General features: G+C 43.6%; 1 protein-coding gene across 1 annotated transcript in view; it reads right to left on the bottom strand.

Moving 5' to 3' along the window:
• Positions 1-5,253, bottom strand: part of F13A1 (coagulation factor XIII A chain) — a 166,126-nt gene extending 160,873 nt beyond the window's left edge. The window contains exons 1-3 of the mRNA XM_034660199.1: positions 5,121-5,253; positions 4,819-4,889; positions 2,697-2,844 (exon numbers count right to left, since the gene is read on the bottom strand). Of these exons, the coding sequence (XP_034516090.1) occupies positions 2,697-2,826 (130 nt within the window). The 5' untranslated portion in view covers positions 2,827-2,844; positions 4,819-4,889; positions 5,121-5,253. The remainder of the gene's footprint in view (positions 1-2,696; positions 2,845-4,818; positions 4,890-5,120) is intronic.
• Positions 5,254-26,516: the final 21,263 nt, after the last annotated feature.

Here is a 26,516-nt window from a genome sequence, read left to right as displayed (position 1 = left end):
GGAAAAGCTCCCATTGAAACAAATGGGGAGAGCTTGACTTAGGGCTTTGTGAGCCAAAGCTGTCCTTAGACAAGGGCTCCAGGAGCTTCAAGCCCTCTTGGACACCCCTAGGGGTCACTGCATAAACTGCAAGAAGACAGCAGCTAATCACACGTGACAGCCTTGGCAGGGAATGACTTGGGAGAAACTGATGTATTCTGTGTCAGAAAACCAGCTTTTGGCACAAGCAAAGAGATATATGAAATGTAAAGGATAAATAGGAGACAGTTCTTGATCACATGGTTTGTATACTGGTATTTTTCTTCTGTTCTACTCATCTAGGACTTCCTCCATGATACCTGGGTTCAGAGACTCTATTCTCACGGTGTGTAGTACTTAGCTCACCTCTGGGAGACAGATTAAATAAAGGCATATGTTTAAAACCTGGAACTGGCTATTAATAATAAGATTATAATGACTCTAGTCCTGATGAGTCATTCAATTCTCAAGTGATTGTTCATTCATTCTACAAATAGTGATTGGACACTCACATTCCTCTGCCAGCACCTGTAATAGGTATCCCAGAATGTCACTTGGGCTGTGGACACAAATGATTGCCAAGCAAAAGATGACTGATTTTTCAAAATAATTCCCCACCCATGCCTCCAAAAATAAATACACAGAAAACAGTAATCCTAGATTTTTTAAAATCAAACTACCTACTCAAGTTCTCTGGTAGTTTTGATTTCTTATTAGCAAAATTTTGTTCAGATTGCAGATATACAGTCCCTGCAGGCTGTTATGTGTTTCCCTCAGAAACAAGTGTTCACTGGGGGTGGGCTCCTAACCTTTGTAGGGTATGATAACTTGCACATTCTGAATCAATGAGCATTTGTTGGTGAAATCAGGTGTCTCATAGGTACTAGTCATTTGATCATCATGGCAACTGTGAAGTAAGTATTGATTCCATTTTCTTGATGGAGAAACTGAGGCTCCCCTGGGTGGCAAAGTGAGTAAGTGACAAATGTGGAACCAGAACCCAGTTCTTCTGAGTCCTGAACCAAGGGGCTTTTTGTTACATCTCACTGCCTCTGTTCATATTTCTTCTCACTGATCCTATGTCCCTTTCTCTTTCTGTTCTTCCTGCCCACTTTTTCCTAACCTTGGCCCCCATTCCCTAGGGTCAAGAGTCTTCTCTGCCAGAGGGGGATTTTGCTAAAAAAACCTGAATACACCAAGGTATAGTAATTTGCTTATAATTGCTTGATAATTTGACGTCTGCATGCTTTCCAATTCTATTTGCATTCTTAGAAAGAAAAGAAAAGAAGGAAAGGAAAGGAAAGGAAAGGAAAGAAGGAAAGGAAAGGAAAGGAAAGGAAAGGAAAGGAAAGGAAAGGAAAGGAAAGGAAAGGAAAGGAAAGGAAAGGAAAAGAAAAGGATAAACCCAAGATTGGGCAGTGAAGGAATGAACATGAACTACTTGCTTTGACCTCAGTTTCCCCACCTTATAACATGGGGATTTAGATGAGTTGATTCGCAAGTCCGTTTTAACTCAGTTCTGTGGCTCTAATGGCAGAGTTGTAAGGAATGCAGCACCGCAATGGGAGAGAGAGCTCAGAACCACGAGTTCACAAGTCTGTCTGGACCCTTCCACTCAACTGAAGAAGCCCTGCTGTGAGCTCCCCCCTCCAAATTTGGATGGTACCTTAATGTATGGTACTAGATCTCTCTCTGTTTTCACGGTTGAATATCAAATCATCTAGACATGATAGTAACACAATCAAACCTGTCCACAAGTTGCGGGCAGTTCTCTGATTTGCTGAACTTGTTAATAATCAGCATTGTTCTTTCCCTTTGCTTTCAACTGCTGATCTCTTTCTGAGGAGGCAGATTAACCAGGGCGATCATGGGCACCTACTCCCAGCAAGTGGGTGTTTACCTCCCAGGGAAACCGAATGCACAGTACCTTCAGGAGCAGAAGTGGGTGCTGCATGAGTGCTACCAACAAAAAGTGGTCCTTGCAAGATGCCATTCAGGGACATGACTCTGAATGTCCCTGCTGTGGCCCAAGGGAATGGCGTCTGTGTCACCAAGCCATTGCTGGCACCTGGGCCCCATCACAGTTGACAGGGCTGAGTGGAGGTCAGCTGCTGGCCGCTCCTCCCAGAGCAGGTCTCTTGGGATCAGTGGAGGCGAGGGCAGGGAAAGCAGCTCGCCTCACCTGCTCACCAGGCTGCTCTGGAGAGAAATAGAGGGCTTCCATCTCCATTACTGTCAGAGTCTGGCATCTTTTGCCAGCTCTGAAATTCACAGCAATGGAGAGAGGAGGGAGGAGGGAGAGGGAAAGAGGCACAAGCCAGACAATCAAAACAGCCACAATATTTTGGAAGTGGAAACTTCCAGCTAGAGAATATTTTTAAAAACAGAACAGTAGCGCTGGAAGAGGCATCCACTGAGCCAATGCCCTTGTTTTATACAGGAAATAGCTAAGAGGTAGAAAGGCAAAGTGACTTCCCTGGGATCACAAAGCTATCAAGTGGCAGAACTGGGACAAGAATCTGGATCTTGGGGCTTTTTACCACTCAAAAGAAGGCTTGGGAGGCTTTTCTTTAAAACCAGACACTGGCAGGGGAGCCGCTTTTGTGGGAGCCTTGCGGAGACAAAGGGTGTTGACCCAGCCAGCACCTGCAGGGAGAAGCAGGTGGCGGACCCTGTACCTTGCAGGCTGACGCCTCGGGGCACCAGCCCCTGCAGCTCCACTGTGGGAAGGTCATCCTCTGCCGCATTGGAGGCATTGCGGGGCAGGGCTCTCCTGCCTCCAAATGCAGGCTCGGAGGTCTCGGACATTCTCAGCTTCACAAGCTCCTTGTGGGGGAGAAAGGGAGACACAGAAAAGGAATGGGAGGCGAGTTACATTTGAGACAAGGATTCAAAAATAGAGAGGCAGACATATCTGTGTGGGATACAACACATTTTGAGTCTCACATAAATAAAACTTGAGAAGTGGCAGTAAGGATTAGTCTAATGATGGAGTATAGTTCCCCAAGGATCTCGGGGAGATTTCTTGTTTGTCAAAACATATGGAAAGCAGAAGAAAAGGGGCTTATGTGAAGAAATGAAAAATGTGAAAGATTTTAGAGAGCAAGGTTTTTTCCCCCCTCATTACCCCTAAAGGCAGTCTCTTTGTAAGAAATGTTTAATGTTGTATGCCTGTGCATATGTCCCTTTCACATAGATTTAGGAAGCCCTAAGTCACTTTAAGGAATAAAGTCTCCCAACCACGTCCAGATAAGTGGCATCCTCCAAAGCATTCATTTTCGCAATTTCATTCAACCAATATTTAACGAGGGCCTACTATGTGCTAGGCTGCGATCTGGGTACTCAGGATATATCAGAGAACAAGACAGGGGATTATTGACCTAGAGAGCTTCCAGTCCAGTGAGGGTTAGGGTGGAGGCCACACTTTGCAGAAGTAAACAAAAAAGGGTGTAAGAGTGTGGCAAGTGCTTTGGAGCCAGGACCACACAGAGGAGGAATCTGGGCTGGTGAAGGGGGTACATTGCAATTTTAAATTAGGGCTATAAATAGCCTTTCTCTAAATGTACTTGGTCAGTGGTGCTAACACTGCCTTTGCTCCAAGCCTGCTTCCCCTTCCTCTGGAGTTTGTGCAGGCGAGGAGCCAGCTTAAACACCGCATACCTCACTGTCAGGCCCCAATCTGTACTTGTTGACCAAATGACCAAATAAAGGGAGCCCTTGTTTCTGGCCCAAATGGAGCTTTCACCTTGATCACCTGGGTCACCCAGTCATGACTCTTGGATATTTGGCTCTTTTCAAAAACCAAGCACACCCTCAAAAGATGAAGAGCCTCTACCATAGAGGCAACCAGAGTACTCGGACTGTTCCAGAAACATGTTGAGCAAAGGCAACACAGCTGGAGACAAGAGAAGCACTTTCTAGTGTATTTGGTCTGGGGAGGAGGCAGCAATGTTTACAAGTATAGAGTCTGAATAGGTTTCCATAAATACCTACAGACATACTTACACAAGGTCTCTAGGGGGCTGAGGGGACAGGGAGAAAGGGTTAATGATGGAGGGAAGGTAAGAGAAAGCAGTGCCCTGAAGGAAAATAACCAGGGTGGGCTTAGGACAACCTTGGGAGGGGAGGGTTTGGGAGAGAACAGAGTAGAGCACTGCAGTAGCCTGTTGGGAGAGAACCAGAAAGCAGAGAGCTGGGGAGCCCCAGGTGCTTGCCAGGTAAGAGGAGCCTGTTCAGGTGAATGCCGGTGGGCAGAAGCACCCCCTTCTCCACAGGTCTGGGTGGGGGGAGCAAGGGCTCAAGTTCAGCTCTTGCATCAGGGAAAGGGAAAGGTGTGCACAGGGATGCAGAGCCAAGCCAAGCAGGTATTCTTACCTGGCCCTGTATCCCCCCTCTCTCTAAACTTTGGTCTCACCCCTCCACAGTTTGTTCCCCAGAGGAGAGGGGAGCTCCATTGGGGGAGCACTCCCAAGTCTCTCATTCCCAGCTGGTGGCTTTCTTGCAAGCAGTGGCTGTCAGGGAAGCTGGAAGGAATACCTGAGAAGTCCCCGCTTGGACGGAAGTGGGGCTGGGTAGGCGTGGAGATGGGGGCCCTGAACGGCAGTGGACAAGTGGGGGCGCCTCTGACCCCTGTCCCGGCAGTGGACAAGTGGGGGCGCCTCTGACCCCTGTCCCTGATACCCGGAGCAGCTGCCTGAGGGATCGCTGGAAAACTCTAGTGCAGGGGGGCGGGCACAGCGGGCCCCTGGGCTCCTGGGTGCGGGTTTGCGCTGAGGCCCCGCAGGAGGGGCGGCTGCTTACCTGTGGTCCCCGCCCGAGGGGCCCTATCGCAGGCTGGCTCTGTGCGGCTCCGGGGTACTTCCTCAAAAGGACTCAGGAAAAACGACAGGAAAGTTGGCTCTTAAATAACTTCCTAACAGCCCCCACCCTCCTCCCGTCCCACAGGGTTTTCTCCTCCCCCTTCTTGACAGCTGGAGCAAACAGCAGCTTCTAGGACTTTCTACTTATTTCTGCCGTCCTGCCCAGTTATTCTGGCATGAGCCCCTCCTCCCACCCACGCCCCCCCCCCTTACTCCCAAATTACCAGCCCTGCTTCTCCTCACCATCCCCACCTCCAGTTCTGCCGCCCTTCTCCAGCACCCCGGGCACCCTGCCCCCCTCCCTTTCCTCAGAGAGGCTGGAAGGGTCTTCCTCCGCAGGGCAGGGATTCTGAGGTTGACTGCTTGGATGAAGGGTGGGTCTGCCCTCTGGCAGACAGGTCCACAGACAGCTGTGACCATGCATAAGGCAAGAGCAACGTGTCCTTCTTGTGTCAACAAGGCTGAGGGGGGATGGTCTTCGTTCTTGAAACATCCCTGGGAGCCTCAGCCACCACCTAACTTCAAGACTTCCCACAGGAGGGGAGGCCCCGCCCTGGGGAAGATGAGTAAATAACTTTAAGTGTCACAAAAATTAGAAAATAATCACCTTTTACCCCCCTGAAAACCATTTTGGTTTATCTTCAAATAACTGGAGAAATAGAAAAGAAAATTTTTCTTCTATGTATATATATTTTTTTGAGTCTTTGTATTTCTAAATACTCCTATTTTCAGACATGGCTATTTTTAACCTTCCTTACTGTCTTCAAATTTCTGACCTTGCCGCTTGATCTAATTTCATGCGGGGGGCGGGGGGGAGACACCACTAGTTAGGAATTCTCTAAATTTTCTGCTACCAACGTATGAATTTGCCTGCGAACTTACCCATCTTTTCCCTCTTTCTTCCTCTTACTAAAGTGGAAAAGGCTTCCAGCCACCCCCTTGTCCATGGCCAAGTGCACAGGGCCCCTGCCTTTTTGCCTGTGGTCCGTGTCACCTTGTTCTCCAGGGCCTTGCCATACTGCATATCCATTCTTTCTCCTCCGTCTTCAAGTTCCCATTCAGGCAGCTGCTCCCCCCACAACATTAACACAACTTCAAGGCAAGTCTCTTCAATACTTGTTAAAACCTTTTCTGAGCCCACATGCTCCCGGCTATTGCTCCCTTCTCTCCTCTTCAGTTCAAGCTTCTGCCATCCGGCATCTGCCCCCATCATTCTATTGAAACTAGCTCAAGGTCACCAATGGCTTGTGCTAAATCCAAAGGACAGGATTCTGTTTTAATTTACTTAAACTTTGGAGACATTGAACTTGCCCACTCTTGCTTTGAAGGTCTGTCGCCCAGATTCTGGGGTATTACACTTCTTGGGGGTCTCCTCCAGTGCTGCACACACCCCCTTGGATAAACTTGGCATTCCCATTGTTCTCATTTCCCATCTGTATCCTGACATGTCCCAAATCTAGGTCTTTAGCCATGATCTTTTCTAGAACTTCAGATTCCCCAATTTAACTGCCTCCCAACCGTCTTCACTTGGCATGTCCCAGTGATAACTCACACTCAACATGTCTAAAATGAGATGTGTAATTTCCCATGAAAACCCGGTCCATCTCAAAAGTTCCCTGTCTCAGTGAATGCCACCACCCTGCATTCTGTTGCCAAGTCAGACATGTGGTGTTGTTCTCGACACTTCCTTCTTCCCCCCCCCCAATCCCCAAATCCAATCCCTCAACATTCTTCCTTTTCTATTCTAACCCCTTTCTATTCTTCCTCTTAAATATCTCTTCAATCTACCCATCCTCCCCCACTCCCACTGTGGAGGGTTCAGACCACCACATCATCCTCTGTCATCAAAATCCCTAGAACCACCTACCACTTCCAATCTTGACTCCTCCAATCCGTTCTCCACATTGCAGTGAGAAAGAGCTTTGAGGGGTTCAAATCTGAAATCAAATTCATTGCAGAAGCTCTTCTATCACCACTTCCCTTTGCTCTTAGGATACATTCCAAATCTTGGTTGACTGGGTCTCTGCAACGTCAGTCTGACTTTACCCTCCATCCCCATCTCTTTCGCTCTCTCTTGTCTTCTGCCTGGGACCCCCACTCTACCCACCTCCTGCCCCCCAACACCTTGTGCTACACTCCAGCCCCAGTGATTTCCCTACTTGTACCACTTGTACTACTGCTAGCAACATCCTCCTCTCCTCTCACTTCTTCTCACCACAAGACTATTTCTTATTCGCTCTCCAGATCTCAGCCTAAAGTGCACATATGCCCTGCAGGGAGTTGGCTTTGTCCTGGTGCTTTTCAGACAATGCAGCCATGCTCTGTCTCCTTGTCTGTACTCCCACTGAACTTCCTGAGGGTAGAGACCCGTCAGGGGAACTGGAGTTCCCCAGGGAGAGTCTGCCAACCATTCAATTACTCAAAGTCCATTCTTTCCATATTCCTTGCTGAGCGCTAGAGAAGAACCATCCTACTCTAGTAGTTCTGGCAAAAATCCAGCCTGAGTGTCCAGGATTCCTAGAGACCCCTTTGCCCATGTGGGTCTGGGGAAGAGCGGGGCAGCTTTGCACTCTTCGGATTAGGTGGCTCAGCTTCCAGACCCCTGGGATTCCTGGCTGTGCTGTGCATTCAGGACAGGCTCGCCACCCTCACAACCACCACCGCAGTGCCACATTTGGCCTGAGACTCACTGATTATTGTGTGACTATGCACACATATAGTTCAGCTTTCTAACTTCCCCAAACCACTGACCCAGAAGCGTTAAAAATGCAATGGCTTTCCTTGTGCCTAAAAACTTGTGTCGATAAGAGGGTGTCTGAGGGCACCAGCACAGCACATGGTTGAAGCCTGGAGATGTTACAGAGCCTTTCTTCACAGCACTGAGGCTTAGAAGTCAGGACGAAGTTTTCTGACTATACCGTGAACCTTGAGCTGTGTCCAAAAAATGTGACTCTTGTAGAAGCAGCTGGATGAAGAGACTCTGAACTCTGTGGTGTCCTTTGTTTCTGAATGTTTCTTGCCTGGCATGGAGGTGGCACAATATAGGTACTTAAGGAACGTTGCATGTGGGGTCCAACTGGGACAACAAAAACCACCTTGGATATTTTTTAAAAGAAGGTATTGAACACAAGGGTTTGGTTACACAGGCGACAGAAGAGACCAGAAGCCAAAGAGGGAAAAGCAAGCCAACTTGGCAATAGCAGGGGGGAGTGGTGTCATCACAGCACAAGTGTTGGGGTTATGTGGTGGGGATTAGAACTGCTAGAGACCTGGTCATCACCAGAAACAACTGCCTGTCTGAGGTCAGGAGGGAGGGAAGAATGACGCTGGCTCCTCTCTTCCTTCCCTTTCCACTCTCCCTCCTTTGTCTCTCATTTGCTCATTTAGTGAAAATCAGTTGATGAAGGAGTCAGGACAACACAGTCCCCAAAGCTGGCACCACCACACCTGTGTCAAGAAGACTTCCCAAGACCACCCCCAGGTGGTCTGATTCACCTGGCTGTCATCCTCACAGCTGTGATTTATTTTGGTGAAGAGATAAAAATCAAAATCAGCAAAGGAAAAAGCTCATGGAGTGAAGTCCAAAGAAAGCCAGGAGCAAGCTTCCAAGAGTCCCCTCCCAGTGGAGTCAGACACATGCTTACATCCCCCAGCTATGAGTGTGACAACACGTGTGAAAAGTTGTCCACCAGAGAAGCTCATTAGAGACCCAGTGCCCAGGGTTGTTATTGGAGGCTGGGCACACAGGTGCTCTGCTGAGCACGTAGGAAAGCAGGTGGTCAGCATAAAACTGCACTGTCTTTCCAAACAGCATGGGCACAGAGAGCCAAGCTCGTCAGTCAGGGAACAGTGGGACTCCCGAATTCCAAGTTCCCAGATACCAGCCAAGGGCTAGCCATGCAAAGAAGCCTTTCTGAGGAGAGTAGCCTCAGATGTGCTATGTTGAAACCTTTCTCCATACCCTCCCTGCTTCTCACCCACCCTATCCCCCACCACACACACACACACCCAAAACTGAGTAAAGCAAGGACAAAGTGAGGAGTGGATCTCAGGGCAAACAGTTCTAGTGGGGCTAGTCCCTCACTCTCCCTTCTAGACATTGCTGTCAGGGCCATAGCAATGGCTTGGAGCAAGAGGAAACTCCAAGGGGAAGGTCCTTGACTGGGATAATACAAGTGCCCCCCCCCCCACACTCACACTTTCCCTGGCCTAACTGACTCCGGATAGGACCTCTGAAGAGGCATGCATTTTCTCGGAGTTCATGCCTTCTCACTTTCCTGCAACTGAAGGGGCCATGATCCCAGTGCCCTGTTGATTGAAACAGAGCTGCAATTAACCCCCCATTGCCTACTCAAGGGGCAGGACAAGAATACCTACAGCCATCACTTAGGGATCCTGGCTCCCATCAGAAATATGTAGCAACCTCTGGAAGCTGTAGGTGAACAGAAGGTGGATGGGATGGGAGGAAGGATTCCAAGTTATCTTGCTTCGACTTCTTCAGTCTGAGTTTTCATTTCTAAGGTAGGGACACTCTTCTCTCTAGATAAACTACCATCTCTCTCCTACTTGGCAATGCCCAGAAGCAGACTATTTGCTCAGGGGATGACTTTTCCAGCAGACTCTATTTGATTTATATGCAAAACATCACATCTCAAACAAACAAGTCAGTCACATCTGGACCCTGCTGTTTTTTCCAGTTGAAACAAGACCTGGATTTTGTTGGTTACAGATGTAATTGCACAGGGAGTGGATATAAATAACAATGAAGTTGCCAAACCCTCCAACATAAATGATCAAAATCCATCTCTTGGGGAAGCCTTTCTCCTCCAGTGACCTTGAGTCTTAGGAATTGTTGGGGGGGGACCTCTTCTGGATGGGAGGGGGAGTGGGTGGAAAGTTTATAATCACGTTCCAGCCATGGGAGTGAGATGTCAGTAAAGGAGAGTGGGCCTCTGTATCCATTCACGTCTTTATAGAAGCCTCAGGGAGTCTTCATGAAGTCTGACAATGACATTTAAAGCCACGAGAAGGAATTTATAAAGCACCATCACAGCTGCCTCTGCAACAGGGCTTTGTTCTGAGAAAGGACCGTTCCTCCAAAGGCTCTTTTCCCTCTTCTTCTTTTAGGAGAGATGTAAATCCACACCAATGACAGTTCCAGATGGCAGATGCTTCTCATTGTTTCAGCTTCCCTAGGCATGACCCTCTCTTGCCAGCATTCTGCCATCATCCTTAATCTACCTTCCCAGGAACAGCAGATTGCTGGGCTCCATTTCTTCATGGCAGGGTCCTCCAGGAGGACAAATGGAGGAATGCAAGATTTAACTAATGCACTTGTGAGCTTACAGTGAATATCTCTGTCTTTATTATTATTGTTATTTTTAATTTTGGTTATATATATATAACATAAAATTTACTATCTTAACTGTTTTCAAGTGTGCAGTTCAATAGTGTTGAGTATATTCACAGTGTTGTGCAACCAACCTTCAGAATTTCTTCATCTTGCAAAACTGAAAAACTCTCTACCCAGTAAATAATTGTGTGTGAGTGTGTGTGTAAGGGTGTTTGTGTGTGCCTGTCTGTGTGAGTGGGTATGTGTCTGAGAAGGCAGCAGCTCTCAGCGGTTCTCAGCAATTCTCAGCTATGTGACTCTTGGAGGTGGGGTTAGCTTCAAGAAACTCTCCATTGGCTTCCTAGTGCCTCCTGAGTTCTGGCTGGACTTAGGGAGACTCTAAGAGCTTTCTACCCTTTAAAAGACTTTATAAGATATGACAAAAGTTACCTAGAACTAGATCTCTTACAGAAGAAGCCTTTTAAACTTAAAGGGAGATTTTGTAAAATGTTGATTAATTAGAGACATCCAGAGTGGGGAAGAGATGCCCTTACAAAGCTATAACCAATCTCACTGGCATACAGCATGGACTCTTGGCAAGACCTTCTTGGTTTTTGTGATTCCTTTCCCCACCCTGGTGGTGACCAGACTCTGCTGACCACAGAAGAAAAGCAAAACACTCCATATTCACCTATCCTGCTTACCTTGCTTTTCAGGAAAAAAAAGCATTCAGTAATAACAAAGCATTATGAAAAAAACAGCAATTAAAATGGAAATATAACAATATATATGAACAAAATGACCAACAGAAGTGAAACCCACAGTAATGCCACAAATTTGTTATAAATGTATTGATTAAAAGAAGTGTTTACCCCAAAGATACAGATGTAGTGAAGAGAAGGGCCATATGCACCCCAATGTTCATAGCAGCTTTGTCCACAATAGCTAAATCGTGGAAAGAACCGAGATGCGCTTCAACAGATGACTGGATGAAGAAGTTGTGGTCCATATATACAATGGAATATTACTCAGCTATCAAAAAGAACGATTTCTCAACATTTCCTGCAACAAGGACGGCATTGGAGGAGATAATGCTAAGTGAAATAAGTCAAGCAGAGAAAGACAATTATCATATGGTTTCTCTCATATGGAATATAAGAACTAGGATGATCGGTAGGGGAAGAAAGGGATAAAGAAAGGGGGGGGATAATCAGAAGGGGGAATGAAGCATGAGAGACTATGGACTCTGAGAAACAAACTGAGGGCCTCAGAGGGGAGGGGGGTGGGGGAATGGGACAGGCTGGTGATGGGTAGTAAGGAGGGCACGTATTGCATGGTGCACTGGGTGTTATTACGCAACTAATGAATCATCGAACTTTGCATCGGAAACCAGGGATGTGCTGTATGGTGACTAACATAATATAATAAAAAATCATTAAAAAAAAAAAAGAAGAGTAGCAATTGAAAACCACCACCAACCCCCGGATAATAGGAAGACACGACAAACAACCCTTGCTGCATTAAAATTGCCAGAAAGCCAACTACCCGTGTGTGCGTGTAAGTTCAGTGGGAACCTTGCAAGTGTCCCCAAGTGTAATATGGCAGCTGGAGTTAAATCTAGGCTTCCTGTCCTGCTATCTATATGACCTTGGCCAAATTACTTCCTTACTATCTCTGTACCATCGTTCCCTCACCTGTAGAGTGTGATCATAGTAGTGTTTACCTCACAGGTTATGAAGGTCAAAGGAGAGGATACGTGTGAAACACTGTGCAGCCTCTGGCACACAGCCAACATATTACTAATGGTGGCAGGTGTGACCTGAGCAAACCCATCCCATTCATGATGAATATTTTAACTTTTCCTAATAATTGATAGCATCTGTACCTTCTCATTATCTGGCAAATGAATATTTAACTTGCTAATAATTTCAGATATTTGGGAGGAGGTCATAATCAGCACTTATCGAAGCAATTTTCAGTCCAGAAGTTCTTCAGGAGTTTCAGGAGATTGATAATTGGCAGGTTGCAATTGTGCACGCAAGGATACAAGTGGGTCTATTTCTAACTGAAGTGAATGAAAAACCTTCCAACATAGGGAAGATGTCAGGGGAGCAGGTGTTTGTTACATAGTAGTAGATAGCCGAGACACGTTAGTCCAATAAATATTTATCTAACACCTGCTATTGATGGACTGTATGATGAATAAGAGAAGGATTTTGGATGGAGCATGCCAAACCAATGGACCAGATTTTGTGTGGTCCCCAGCTCTCTTTGGAAGCTGGCATCCAACTTGGTCAAAGGGCAGACCTGGCTGGGCATCTCATCAAACTCTTCTAATGGGGCCCATGGTCGCCAGCGGGCAGGGTCCCCAGTCTATGCCAGTCACTATGCCCACGGCCCTGCTGTTCCCTATCATGGTCACACAACAGCATCTTTTTGCTGATGAGATAAAGCATTAGAACTAGGCAAGCAAGACTATTCTGAAGGGGAGCAAAAGCAGAGATAAACACTGAAACTTGGAAACCGGAAGAGGACCTTCAAGTAAGGGCAGGCTGGAAATGGAGAGGACGTGATGTTCTGCGGGGTTTTCCCAGCAGCAGAACTTCTGGATAATGATTTATGAATTTCTAAAGCAAGCCAAAGCCCATTGCATAATCGCATGTGTGGGTGCCAAGATCCAGCCAAGGAAGGGGGCAAGTTCTCTTTTCTTTGGTGCTCACTCGGCGATTTCTGCAGGGAGCCTTGCAGTGAGGTGCGGAGTCCTTCCTGTGAATGTCTTTCTTGTTAATGCATTTCTGCGATCACAATGGTAACGAGTAGTTGTTGAAGCATCATCTGAAATATTAGCTCTACCATATGGACGTATATCATGATCCACCGAAAATATTTTCCACAACTTATTTTTAACTTAAAAGCAGTTTATATATATGTATATACATATTCATGCAGTCCAGCCACCATGTGGAGGGATCATTTGGAGAGGCCACATGGATAGGTAGAGGTCCTGAGACTACGAGGACAGAAAGTGGAGCCCGGCTGTCCCGGTGTCCTGAGTCCAGCCTTCACCTGTCCCAGACAGTTCACCACCTGCAGGAGTGAGCCATCTTGAAAATACATCCTCTGGCCCCAGGCAAGCCATTCCAGTGGATACCATGTGGAACAGAGACAAGCTACTCCACTAAGCCCTGCCAAAATCATAAAATTTTGAGCAATTAAGTGAAGTGGCTGTTATTTCAATCCACTAAGCTTTGGGACAGTTTGTTGGTTTTTTACATAGCAATAGATAACTGAGACACGTTAGTCCAACAAGTATTTATCTAACACCTGCTATTGGCGGGCTGTGTGATGAATAAGAAATGTCACCTTTAAGGCATACTCTCCAGACGGGGAAAGCATATTAAAAGCTAGTCTTTTGGAGTTTAGTCAACAAGTCTGTTTCAACAATTTCATAGACTTCCAAATTTCATTTTCTTTTACACTCCCGTGACAAATGTCTTTCATGTGGACCTAGTTTGTCCTATAATATATATTCTCCATATATGTTGCTTAACTAATGGATTAAAGTCAGTAGACTATCTGATCGTTGAAAGCAATATGGGATGCTGACAAAAATGGGAAGTGAGGGCTTTCAGTAAATTATGTACGAAGAGCCAGTTTTACTTTGTTTCTTGCCTTAAACAGTCAGCCACTCATTTAAAGTTGGGTTTCCACAGAGAGCCACATAAAAGGAAGCTCCAAATAACCGCAAGGGTAAATAATGATTTGTGTTTCCTAAAGAGTTTCACTCATACATAGTAATCCTTATTTAAGTGATAGGTGTCCAATCCCTTCCCCCATAACCAGCTGCCCATTTATATTCTAACCTACAGGGTTTCTCCCCCCCCCACCACCACTTTTTTAGGGCCATTTATCCCATGTTTTTTATGTCCATCCGATCAAAGTTGCTTTAATCATGGAAAGAGGACCGAAGGAAGCATAGGGGAGTCCTAGACCACCAGACCTGGGAACCCGTTATGCATACCATGGCAACAACTGCAATCCCTAGTCTGAGGACATATAGAAAGGGTTCCATATACCTTCTGGAGGCCGAGTTAGGAAATATTGGCACAGACACTTGGTATCCATGAATGGTGATAAATCTACTCAATACCCTGACCCACTTCCGCCAACCTCTTCTCTCCCCACTTGCATTGCTATCAACTGTATGCACTTGAAAACTTCAGGCAAGATCTCATTTTGAGAGGGAGACGGTGCTATAGGAAAAGAAAAATAAAGTATGTCATAGACGAACACAATCAAGCTAATTAAATCAACTTGAGACTAACATAGCATGGTTTCTTTCAAGTCTTTTGTCCTGTGAGAGTACTAATTTACATAGTTTTCCGTAGTACTAAGTTCTCTCTCTATATATGTGCATATATACACACACATATATAATTTATTGTTACTGCACATATTTTAATTTCCATATCAATGTAATCCTCTTATTATGTAGGAATTCTATGATATATATGTGCATATAATTGCATACATAAAAAGCATGTATGTTTATATATACATAAAACATATATATATGCATTTATGTATAGGCATAATGGGTGTCATAGTGTCGAACAGCCTAGAGAAAGATATAGAAATTAGAAATTATTTTGATTTTTAACGATTTTTAACATTTGCCTGCAAATTTTTTTTAAAGATTTATTTATTTATTTTGGAGAGAGAGGGTAGCAGAGGGGCAGAAGAAGTGGGAAAGAGAATCCCAAGCTGACTCCATGCTGAGCATGGAGCCCAACTCGGGGCTCAATCTCATGACCCTCAGATCATGACTTGAGCCAAAACCAAGAGCTGGGCACTCAACCAACTCCACCACCCAGGCACCCTGCCTTCAAAATGTCTTCAACTAAAAAGGCAATTTTATCTTCTGTCACTCCTTAAATTGGGATTGATTATAGAAAACACAGTTGTGATTTATTGAACAATATTAATACCTTCTAGTTGCCAGTAACTTATACCATACAAATCATTTCCATGACTGCTATTTCAGCCTCAAAACAACCCTCTGCAGTATCTCTGAACACAAATAAGGAAATCGAGGCTTGACAAGGCAAAGGGACTTGTTCATAATCACATAGCTTGTAAGTTACACATCTGAGACGTGAATGAAAGTTTTGGGGTTTTTTGAGTCAAAATACAGTCTCAGGTAAAATACACTTTTGCCAAGCCACTCTCTCTCAGTCAAAATTTCCCTTCAAACCTGCATGTTCCAAGGTCCCTATGGAGTTGGACTCCTGCTACTCCTGGAAGACAATTGCTTACATCTCCCCAAATCCTCTGAGTGGTGACATAGGCAAGTAGGCACCTGCCCAGTGGTTTTTAAGAAGAGTGAGTAGGAGACAATAAAGTGAGGCGATTAGCCTGTACCTAGTGGATGCCAACCTGTGGGTGGGGTGACTCTGAGACACTGCAGGGACTAGACTTGGGTCCCCTCAACCTTGACCACAAAGTGTAGAGTTTGCTGATAACTGAAACTCTATGCCTCTTGAGTAACATTTCCTGCAGGAATGCAGAAGTGGAATGCTTACCTGAAGGAAGGACTCCACTAGAAAGAACCAAACCAAGTCTGCACCAAGGGAGACCCCAGCACAGACCTTTCACCAACTTTCTCCCCATTATATTAAAAATCATGCCCAAAGGTGGAGATTTAACATGGTAATGAGACATGCAATGCAAAGAAACATGACCTTTAAATGCACAAGGCTCCAAGAAATCGCCACCTCTGCACCCTTAAACGTGACTTCTTTCCCACTTCAGTCCGTTTAAAAACTTTCCCAGCCTGTGTTCTGAGAGCCAGCCTGAAGGACAGCTTGCTCTGTGCTGTCTCCCTTGTGCTGGAGCAAAGCCCCAGTAAAGCCTCGCTTGAACTCCCATTTGGCCTCTAGTCAATTTCTATTGCTTAGAATGCCCATGGACCTGAGCTGGTCACACCTCTACCCACCCTTGTCAGTCAACACACTACAATAAACTATCACTTTTATTGGACGTCTGAATGGGCCAGGGATTCCACGAGTTGCTGTAGGGGATTCAGTGGCGAGCAAGAGATATTGGCCTTTTCCTCAAGGGCTTACAGGCAGCCCCTATACTCATCAATGAAGGAAAAGAGCAACATATATTATCCATCCTGGACACTTCAACCTTGATGCTCCCACCTTTGAGAGCTCTCTCCCATGGCTCAGCTTTATGGAATCGTGTTCATTGTATTCTGGACCACCTTGGTTCCCCAGAGCAGGTTAGAACCACCCAGTACATCAACCATTATGATCCTTGTTCCAACCCTCACTGCTTCTTCTCTAAGCTAACGATGCCTTCCAGAACAGGCAGGAAATATGACAGAACTTTCCAGTCTAACAAATGATAATGGAAAATGCTTCTGTGGCTGGGATTGGCAATCAAAGTGCATCACACGTGTTCATCAGCTGTAGTTCAGATGGTTTCTATTTTACTCTGCATTAATTTTTTATGAAATCTCTCTAGGACCCGGGGGACCCGTAATTGGCTTTTAGTTCTTTATTCTGTGCGTCGTGTCTAATTGCTGAGATGGTTCCATGATAAGACTCACATTTTAAGGTGGCTTTATATTTACCAGACTTCCCATCTGCAGGCAAGCTCACATTGCTATGTGGAATGTTAATCACTTTTTTCTCTTGGCGGCGGGATGGAGGAATTATTGGCTATTTATATATTTTCTTTTTATTATCATTTTTTCCCATCAATGGCATTATGTACAGAGCATTGCCAACAACAAACCTCAGACTCTATCTTCTAATTTCAGTTTGATTTTTTAAAAATATTTTATTTATTTATTTATTTGAGAGAGAGAGCTAGCGAGCATGAGCTGGGGGAGGGGCAGAGGAAGAGGGAGAAGCAGACTCTCTGCTGAGCAGGGAGCCTAACGATGCTGGGCTTGATCCCAGGACCCTGGGATCATGACCTGAGCTGAAGGCAGATGCTTAACCAACTGAACCACCCAGGTGCCCCTGTAGTGTGATTCTTAATGAGAGAGTGTGAAATCTGTATAGTAGAAGCAACGCCTGTTTCAAAGGAAGCCTGTTCTTCATAGGGAATGCGCTCGGATGGTTAGATGTGTATGATATGAGACCTGTGGGGCCCGAGGGGCATCTTCACACCCCTTCAGAGCAGCAGTCCTGATTTCGTATTAGATTGTCTCTGGATCCTTTAGTACAGCCAGCTACGTGGCTCTCATGGCCCATCCCTGGTCTCCCTTTGCACCTCCATTATGAAAGGACTTCATAGACTATTTAGAAAACACTATCCTATAAAAATGAGAAGAGAGGACTGGAGAGTTGCTTGTTGCCCAGTGTCTCCATGCAAGGCCAGGACTACAATCTCTTTCTCTAATTTCAGATATTCTTTTTCTTATCGATTTCATATACTTTTAGAAAACCAAGAAGAAAAAAAGTGGTCGTCTGGCCTTTCTTCCTTAAAGGAAAGCTACCAGAGGTATACAGGATATGCCTCCTGCCGCTGATTTTCTTCCAGCCGTGATTATAGCTACACACCCTGGCAGACTACGCGAGAGTCCCCTGAAATGCAATTTCACATCCTTGACTTCTCCCATCAGTTTCAACTTTTTACGAAGTCTAGAGTTTGCATTAGGAGTGATGTTTGCAGAGAAAGAATAAGATTTCATTTTTGGCAATTTTGTCTTGATGGCAATTTTCCCGGTTTCCTGACCGCTTCACGTGCAAGGGTACCTTGGATTTGTGTGGGAGAGATCCCCTGTCTTGTATGCTGGCTGCTCCAAGCTCCTGAGCTTCATTCGCTGGAGTGTCTGGCTTTTGATCTGGCCCCTGGTTAGAAATCCATGGTCATTAGCCTCCTTTCTTCTGCAAAACTTACCATCTAGGAGGCAGCTTCAGCAACACTCTTATGTCTGAATTTGCTAGTATTTAACTCACTCATCACAGACCATAAAAACCTCTGCTCCTTGAAGTCTCTCAAGTGTGTGAAAGCCAAATGTGTGGGGAGGAGCTGCCTTTTAATGTGTGTTTTGCCCTGTGTTCTCAGGGCAAAGAGGTATTGTTCAGCGGCATTGTTCAGTTCTGGGAGGCGGAAGGCAGTGCCTCCATTAGAAGCTTTGGTTCATTCAAAGGGAAGCAATCAATTCTATTCTGTAAGTATTCTTTAAACTCTTCCTATGACCTAAGAACAGTGCAATAGGCTGTAGGGCAGTGCCCCTCAAACGCTGGTGCAGGAGAATGATCTGGAGAGCTTCTGATTTGATAGGTCTGGGGCAGGTTCCAATTCATTTGCATTTCTAAAAAATACCAAGGGATGCTGATGTGGTCTGTGGACCCTACTTTGAATAGCCCTGCTGTGAGAGACCCCTTAATGAATTTGTAGGGTTTTGTGGGAAGACAAATATTCAAATTAGATAATGAGACAATACATAATGCAGGACCAAATAATCCAAGTTCCCAAATGCACACCGGAGAGAGAGAATGCCAAGGACCTTCAAGAAGTGATGGAAACAGGGTGGACCAAAAACATCAAACTAGTTAGTTTCCACTAGCCTGCGGTAGGAGTTGGGAGGTGGCAGGGTTTTGAAGAAAGGGCATGATATGGATGGGTGGAGAAAGGAGTAGTCTCTCTGGGAGAGGAAAATGAAAGTGATATTTGGGGCTCCTGAGTGGCTCAGTTGGTTGAGCATCTGACTCTTGGTTTCAGCTCAGGTCATGACCTCATGGGTCATGATCCCATGGGTTGTGAGATCTAGCCCTGTGTTGGGCTTGCAGCTCAGCAGGGAGTCTTCTTGAGGATTCTCTCTGCCCTCTTCTCTCAAATAAATAAATAAACTTCTTTTTTAAAGTGATATTTAGTGATAATAAAGGTGATTTTTTAATTGGGAGTTTGCACTGAGAGCTGATGAGATTAGTTTTGAAGAGTACATAGTGTTAAAAAGAAGACCACAAACCCAAAATGGCGTCACTTAGATTAAGGGCCCAAGTCAGTAAACCAAGACTTAATACCTGACCTGACTGCAATCTCACCCTCACACTCCCGAAATGGAACCTTTAACCAGCTAACATGGGAATTTTCTGGGCAGCAGGAAATTTACTGATAGACCCTTTTCTCCCCTTAGGAGGGAGACCTTGCCTAAAACAATGGATTCTTTGCTAATAATTTCCTTTTTTCCACTCCCTCTCTACCTATAAAAACCTTTCCTTTTCTGTAGCCCTTTGAAGGTCCCCTCTACTTATTTGCTAGGTGGGATGATGCTAGATTCATGAATTGATTAATAAGGCCAACTAGATCTTTAAAATTTACTTGGTTGAATTTTTGTTATTTAACAGATTTGGTGGCAGCAAGGGGATTCAAAGTGAACTTCCGACAGCATTTGGGGACAACAAGAAACACAGGCAGGGTACTCCTGAACCCTTTGAGTTCACTGTCTCTCTCGCCATTTCTGAGGGCTGTGGGTGAGTTCCTCTAGGTTCTGAGCTCTGCTCTTTTTGCATTCGAGGTCCCAATATAGTCAGCTTTCCTTAATAGGGCAGGTTAGTTGAGTTGACAGGCGGTTATGTCTGGAGCCCAATGGAGCTGGCGTGTTTGCCCAAAGTCCACTCGAACTGGAAGTTTTCCCCAGGGCCCAACTGAGCTGGCAGAAGGGTCTGCCCAGAGCCAAGCCCCTAGCTTTTCAGATCACAATTCCCCAGGTGGAAAACCTCAGCAAGTTTCCACGGGAATCGGTGGTGGAATATGCAGACCCTTCCTGTGGCCAGAGTGCAGTAACATTGCTTGGTTATTGCTGATACATGAAAGTACACTTGTTCGTTTGTCTTGTTTTGTATAAAGACTATTGCTGGGAGGATCTCAGAGGCTACAAAGCCATGAAAAATTGTGGGCATGGGTAGAGCAATTAAAGGATATTAGAGTGCTTGCTACCTCAAGTGTCAAGGTTAGATTGACACTAGGTCACCACCAACATCAAGAAAGCTTCCGTGCAATGGAGTTCACTATAAAACATGCACCGTCCCCCACCCTGTGGCATATCCCTTTTAGGTATTAGTTCAGCTCTTAGAAACTCAAAGTCTTAGCTAATGGGATCCTTAAACTCTAGAGTCAAGCAAGCCATCTTATTGCACACCTGCTTATTTTATGTCTAAAGAACATATACAGTCCCAGAAGTTATACATTTCTAGCAAAACCAGCACAAACCCTACTAAGCTTGTTTTGTGTCCTAAGGAACTTGGCTTGGTAACTACCAGGTTGGGGGCCCCAAAATGAGGCCAGAAGGAAATGTGAGTTGCACCCCATTTGTGGCTAGATATAGCTGGAAAGACATGTGGGTTCACTCTATTTGTGGCCAAGGTCCTACCAAACTGCTGCCAGCCCTCAGGAGAATTACAACCTAGTAATACAGGTGGCCATTATAGGGAATGTTCCAATTAGATAAGATCACTTAAGAAACGCACTTGAAAGCAAGAATTCCCAAATTAAACAGAATGGGATACCTGTTTTAATTGGCAAGCTGAAGCTTCCAAAAGGTTTCAAAGTTTCAAAGTAGTTTCACTGCAAAAGGCTAATAAAAAAATTAAAGATGTAAAGGTACCAAAAACAGAAGACTATAAGGCTGGCATACCTCCTTCTGTTCCCTTTTCCTTGAGTACTCATTCTGCTGATCCTCTGTCTCAATTATTTTTCCACTCTGAAAAGACTACACAACTGCAAATTAAAGTCTGCCAAGTTAATGGCCTTACAGATACCCCCCATATCTACCTTTAAAAGAGGACTCCCATATGGGCCCCTCCCAGAGTTGTAGAAAGAGAGGGATTTTCTGGGAAACTGCTATGTTATTCTCTTACCTCCAGAAGAGATCCTGGAAAAACTGGCAGAAGCAAGCAAAGAGTGAAAAATCTTACCAGAATCAGCGCTTCCAAATCTCTGTCTGTAGTGCCCAGTGGAGAGAGGAAAATAAAATTTAACATTGCCCCTTCCTTTTCAAATCCAGACCCCGTGGTTATAGATCCTTTGTCTCCCAGAGATAGCTATTGTCTTCTTGTTTGTCTTGATTGTGAAACTGGGCTTGGCTTTCTACCTGCCTGGGATGTGCAGGTTGTTGGCTCTTTCTTTTGGCTATCACTGCAAGTGACCCTGGATTTGGAGATTATACCCTTTGCACCCTCTTCAAGGACCCCTCTTACACCAGATGGGGGTGTTTTCAATACTGCCAGAAATATTTAAAATTAGAACTATGTACTCAGAGAGAAAGAAGCCAATTGAATAATGTAGTTGCATAGGTGGCTTAACCTGTGATGTCATTTAAGTTACAACCCAATTCTTTTGAGAATTAAAAGCAACTGTCCTTATCTTACAAACCTCTACAAAACTAAATATGGAGCTCTAGAGACAGTTCGAAGATCACCTATTCCTTTACCAATCCCGAAACTTTCCCTATTTATCTCAAATGACTTGTAAATTATTGGCTCTAGGAAACTTTCTCTGTCCCTTAACGTCATGTATCTTATCGTGTCTTTAAAATGTAAACATGATGAAGTCCCAAAAGTTCATTTTTGCTTTTGTTTCCCTGCCTTTGGGGATGTGTCTTGAAAGAAGTTGTGGTCGATGTCGAAGACGTTACTGCCTATGTTCTCTGGGATTTTGATGGATTCCTGTCACATTGAAGTTTTTTATCCATTTAGAGTTTATCTTTGTGCATGATGTAAGAGTTTCATTCTTCTGCACCATTTATTGAAGAGACTGTCTTTTTTCCATTGGATATTTATTCCTGTTTTGTCAAAGATTAGTTGACCATAGAGTTGAGGGTCCATTTCTGGAGTCTCTTTTCTGTTCCCTTGATCTATGCGTCTGTTTTTGTGCCAGTACCATGCTGTCTTGGTGATCACAGATTCGTAATAGAGCTTGAAATCAGGCAACGTGATGCCCCCAGCTTTGCTTTTCTTTTTCAACATTTCCTTGGCGATTCGGGGTCTTCTCTGGTTCCATACAAATTTTTAAGATCGTTTGTTCCAGCTCTTTGAAAAATGCCATTGGTATTTTGATCGGGATGGTGTTGAAAGTATAGATTGCTCTGGGAAGCATAGGCATTTTAACAATGTTTATTCTTCCGGTCCATGAACATGGAACATTTTCCATCTTTTTGTGTCTCCTTCAACTCCTTTCATAAGTGTTCTGTAGTTTCTAGAGTATAGATCTTTTGTGTTTTTGGTTGGGTTTATTCCAAGGTATCTTATGCTTTTTGGTGCTATTGTAAATGGAATCGATTCCCTAATTTCTCTTTCTACAGTCACGTTGTTAGTGTATAGAAAAGCAACTGATTTCTGTGCATTGATTGTCTATCCTGCCACATTACTGAGTTCTAGTAATTTGGGGGTGGAGTCTTCTGAGTTTTCCACATAAAGTATCACATCATCTGTGAAGAGAGAGATTTTGACTTCTTCTTTGCCAATTTGAATACCTTTTATTTCTTTTTGTTGTCTGATTGCTGATGAAAAGCTTCTGCGCAGCAAAGGAAATAGTCAATAAAAGAGGTAACCCACAGAATGGGAGAAGATATTTGCAAATGACATTACAGATAAAGGGATGGTATCTAATATCTATAAAGAACTTCTCAAACTCAACACCCAAAAAACAAATACTCCAGTCATAAAATGGACAGAAGACGTGAACAGACACTTCACCAAAGAAGACATATGAATGGTTAACAGACACATGAAAAAATGTGCAACACCATTAGCAGTCAGGGAAATTCAAATCAAAACCACATTGAAATACCACCTTACACCAGTTAGAATGGCAAAAATTAACAAGGCAGGAAACAACAAATGTTGGAGACGATGTGGAGAAAGGGGAACCCTCTTATACTTACTCCCACTGCTGGTGGGAATGCAAGTTGGTACAGCCACTTTGGAAAACAGTATGGAGGTTCCTCAAACAGTTAAAAATAGAGCTACCCTATGACCCAGCAATTGCACTATTGGGTATTTACCCCCAAAATACAGATGTAGTGAAAAGAAGGGCCACATGCACCCCAGTGTTCATAGCAGCAACGTCCACAATAACCAAACTGTGGAAGAAGCCAAGATGTCCTTCAACAGACAAATGGATGAAGAAGATGTGGTCCATATATACAATGGACTATTACTCAGCCATCAGAAAGGATGAATACCCACCATTTGCATCGACGTGGATGGAACAGGAGGGGATTATGCTAAGTGAAAAAGTCAAGCAGAGAAAGACAATTATCATACGGTTTCACTTATATGTGGAACATAAGGGATAGCATGGAGGACATTAAGAGAAGGAAGAGAAAAATGAAGAGGAGGAAATCAGAGGGGGAGACAAACCATGAAAGACTATGGACTCCAGGAAACAAACTGAGGGTTTCAGAGGGGAGGGGGTGGCGGGACGGGTTAGCCTGGTGAGGGGTGTTAAGGAGGGCACAAATTGCATGGAGCACTGGGTGTTATACACAAACAATGAATCATGGAACACTACGTCAAAAACTAATGAAATACTGTATGGTGACTAATATAACATAATAAAAAAAATGTAAACATGGCTCACAATCACCTAAGACTGAAAGGAGAAAAAAAAAAAAAGGATAGAAACCTTTTTAAAACGCAAACTGTTCAAAGGGCCCCTATGCCCAAGCTCTAGGACTTTCTCCTTGAGATTAATTTCAGGAACAAATAAAAATCTTAAAAATCTTCTCCACAAATATTGGTAACTATAATAAGGTCTTCACATCTTTGTGTTTATGTGTATGTTATCAGTGTGAGATATTGTTCCACCTCTGGATGGTTTTGCTAAAATTAATGTGTTCAGTTGGCTTAAAGAGAAGCACTTGAAAGGAGTGAGCATTCTAAAACTCTTAAAAAGATAGAAACTAACTCAATTGTTTTTCAAGTTCCGGTAATCTGGGAAAATGTTTGATTGTTGGTTTAATTTAAGTAGACATGTCTCCAGAGTTATTAGCATTAAAGTTTAAACTTTTTTTTTTAAAGATTTTATTTATTTATTCGACAGAGATAGAGACAGCCAGCGAGAGAGGGAACACAAGCGGGGAGTGGGAGAGGAAGAAGCAGGCTCCCAGTGGAGGAGCCTGATGTGGGGCTTGATCCCAGAACACCGGGATCACGTCTTGAGCTGAAGGCAGACGCTTAACCACTGTGCCACCCAGGCGCCCCTAAAGTTTAAACTTTTATCCCACCTGGGCTTACTAAAGTAAAGTAAGTTGATGTGATCTCTGTCACAAACTAGTTTTTATTTATTTATTTATTTTTAATGCTTGGGAGAATGATTAACTTTGATGTTTCATAAAGTTTTTATTGGGTAACATAAGAATAATTGTTAATAACAAGTAATTTAAATAGGTGTAAATAAAATTAAAAATTTTAGGTAAATTTTTGTCTCCCAAATCTAGTTGGTGACCTAAAACCTTACAGTTTTGCTGAGTTAGGTTAAATGATAAGTTAAATTCATTCAGTATTAAGATCATTTCCAAATAAGATAAAATACTGAAACATTAATTACTGAACATGGGTTTATCTACTTTTGCCTTTCTTATTATAGAAAACTGAAGATAAATTTGCATCTGTTAGTAAACATGCTTTGTGTTTTATTAAAAGATTACCCTTCATAGTTTTTAGAACGTATGGAATGTGTCCATAAATTTGCCAAGCTAAAGAGTGCTGGTGTAACAGACAGTTCACAATTGCTTACTTATTATTTTTCACAAGAAACTAAGGTTCTAAGAGTTAAGAATTCTAGTAAATTCTGTAACTAAGATTACTGGAAATAATAAGGGAAACAACTCTGTATGCAAGGGATGTAAGATATGTGTTTTGGTGAGAAATAGTATGAGAAATGGAAATAAATTTTTTGAGGGAAAATAAAGTAACTTTGTCCTAAAGTGAGGCCAGTTATTTAAAGAAGGAAAAGAAGTCAGGACAAAATCTGAGAAAAGAAAGAAAGAAAGAGAAAGAAAGAGGAAGAAAGAAAGAAAGAAAGAAAGAAAGAAAGAAAGAAAGAAAGAAGAAAGAAAGAGAAAAGAAGGAAAGAATAAAGGAAGAAAGGAAGGAAGGGAGAAAGGAAGGAAGGGAGGAAGGGAGAGAAGGAAAAAAAGAGGAGGAAAGAAAGAGAGAAGCAAAGTTGTAGAAGGTTTGTGAAAAAGGAATCTTTGGAAAGGAATTTTATGTGTGATCAGTACTGACTAAGATTGAAACGAGTAAGTTTTAATATCAAAAGTAAGCCAGTGCAAAATTGAAACTTGGTGTTCTCTATGTTAAAAAGGCAAAAGTATTTTTTCTTTTTCTTTCTTTCTTTCTTTCTTTCTTTCTTTCTTTCTTTCTTTCTTTTTTCTTTTCTNTTTTTTTTTTTTTTTTTTTTTTTTTTTTTTTTTTTTTTTTTTTTTTTTTTTTTTTTTTTTTTTTTTGGTGGTGGGGGTGTGATTTATTGTCTGCTTATGTCTTTTTGACCTGGAACATTCCAAAGGATTTGTTAAACTAATTAGGCTTATTTGATATGTTAATTATATGGAAAGTATTATCAAATAAGAAGTAATACTATGTTTTCTTCATGTTGTGTTGTAAGATTGTGGCACATGTGGATAATGACTATTCTGATTTTACAAAAGAATGGCCCCACATTGCCAGGATTTGCTATCCTGATGTCCCTTGTAACATGGCAACAGTCTGCTCCTGAATCAGAGAAATTAAGATGGGCAAACAATAGTTGAAAATTTAACTAATAGTCCTGGCTATGGGAAGCCCAAAATGGCTACTTGGTTCTTCCCAGCTCTCTGGTAAGTCCCATTTTTAAGTTTTTACCTTTCTTCACCCACCACAGTGCATTTAACATAACTCAGCTTATAAATAACATTGGTGGGGAGACATCCATAATACTGCAAAAATAGTGTATTATCAATGTCTAACCTGTGAGGTCCATAATCCTGGAAAAATTGTTTTTGTCCCCAGAGGCTTCACACCTTCTCCCTCTGGACCCTTTGAACACCTGCAGCTGGATGTCCTTCAACTCCCAGTTAGCATGAGTTATCAATATAATTTTTTAAGTTTTTATTCAAATTCCTGTTAACATACAGTGTGATATTAGTTTCAGGTGTACAATACAGTGATTCAACACTTCCATACATCACCCGGTGCTCATGGCAACAAGTGCACTCCTTAATCCCCATCACATATTTAACCCATCCCCCCTCCCACCTCCTGCCTGGTAACCATCAGTTTGTTCTCTATAGTTCAGGTCTC

This window comes from Ailuropoda melanoleuca, chromosome 5 (assembly GCF_002007445.2).
Source record: "Ailuropoda melanoleuca isolate Jingjing chromosome 5, ASM200744v2, whole genome shotgun sequence".
NCBI classification, from domain to species: Eukaryota; Metazoa; Chordata; class Mammalia; order Carnivora; family Ursidae; genus Ailuropoda; species Ailuropoda melanoleuca.
Note: the sequence above shows the minus strand (reverse complement) of the source record. Positions and strands in the feature narration are given on the sequence as shown.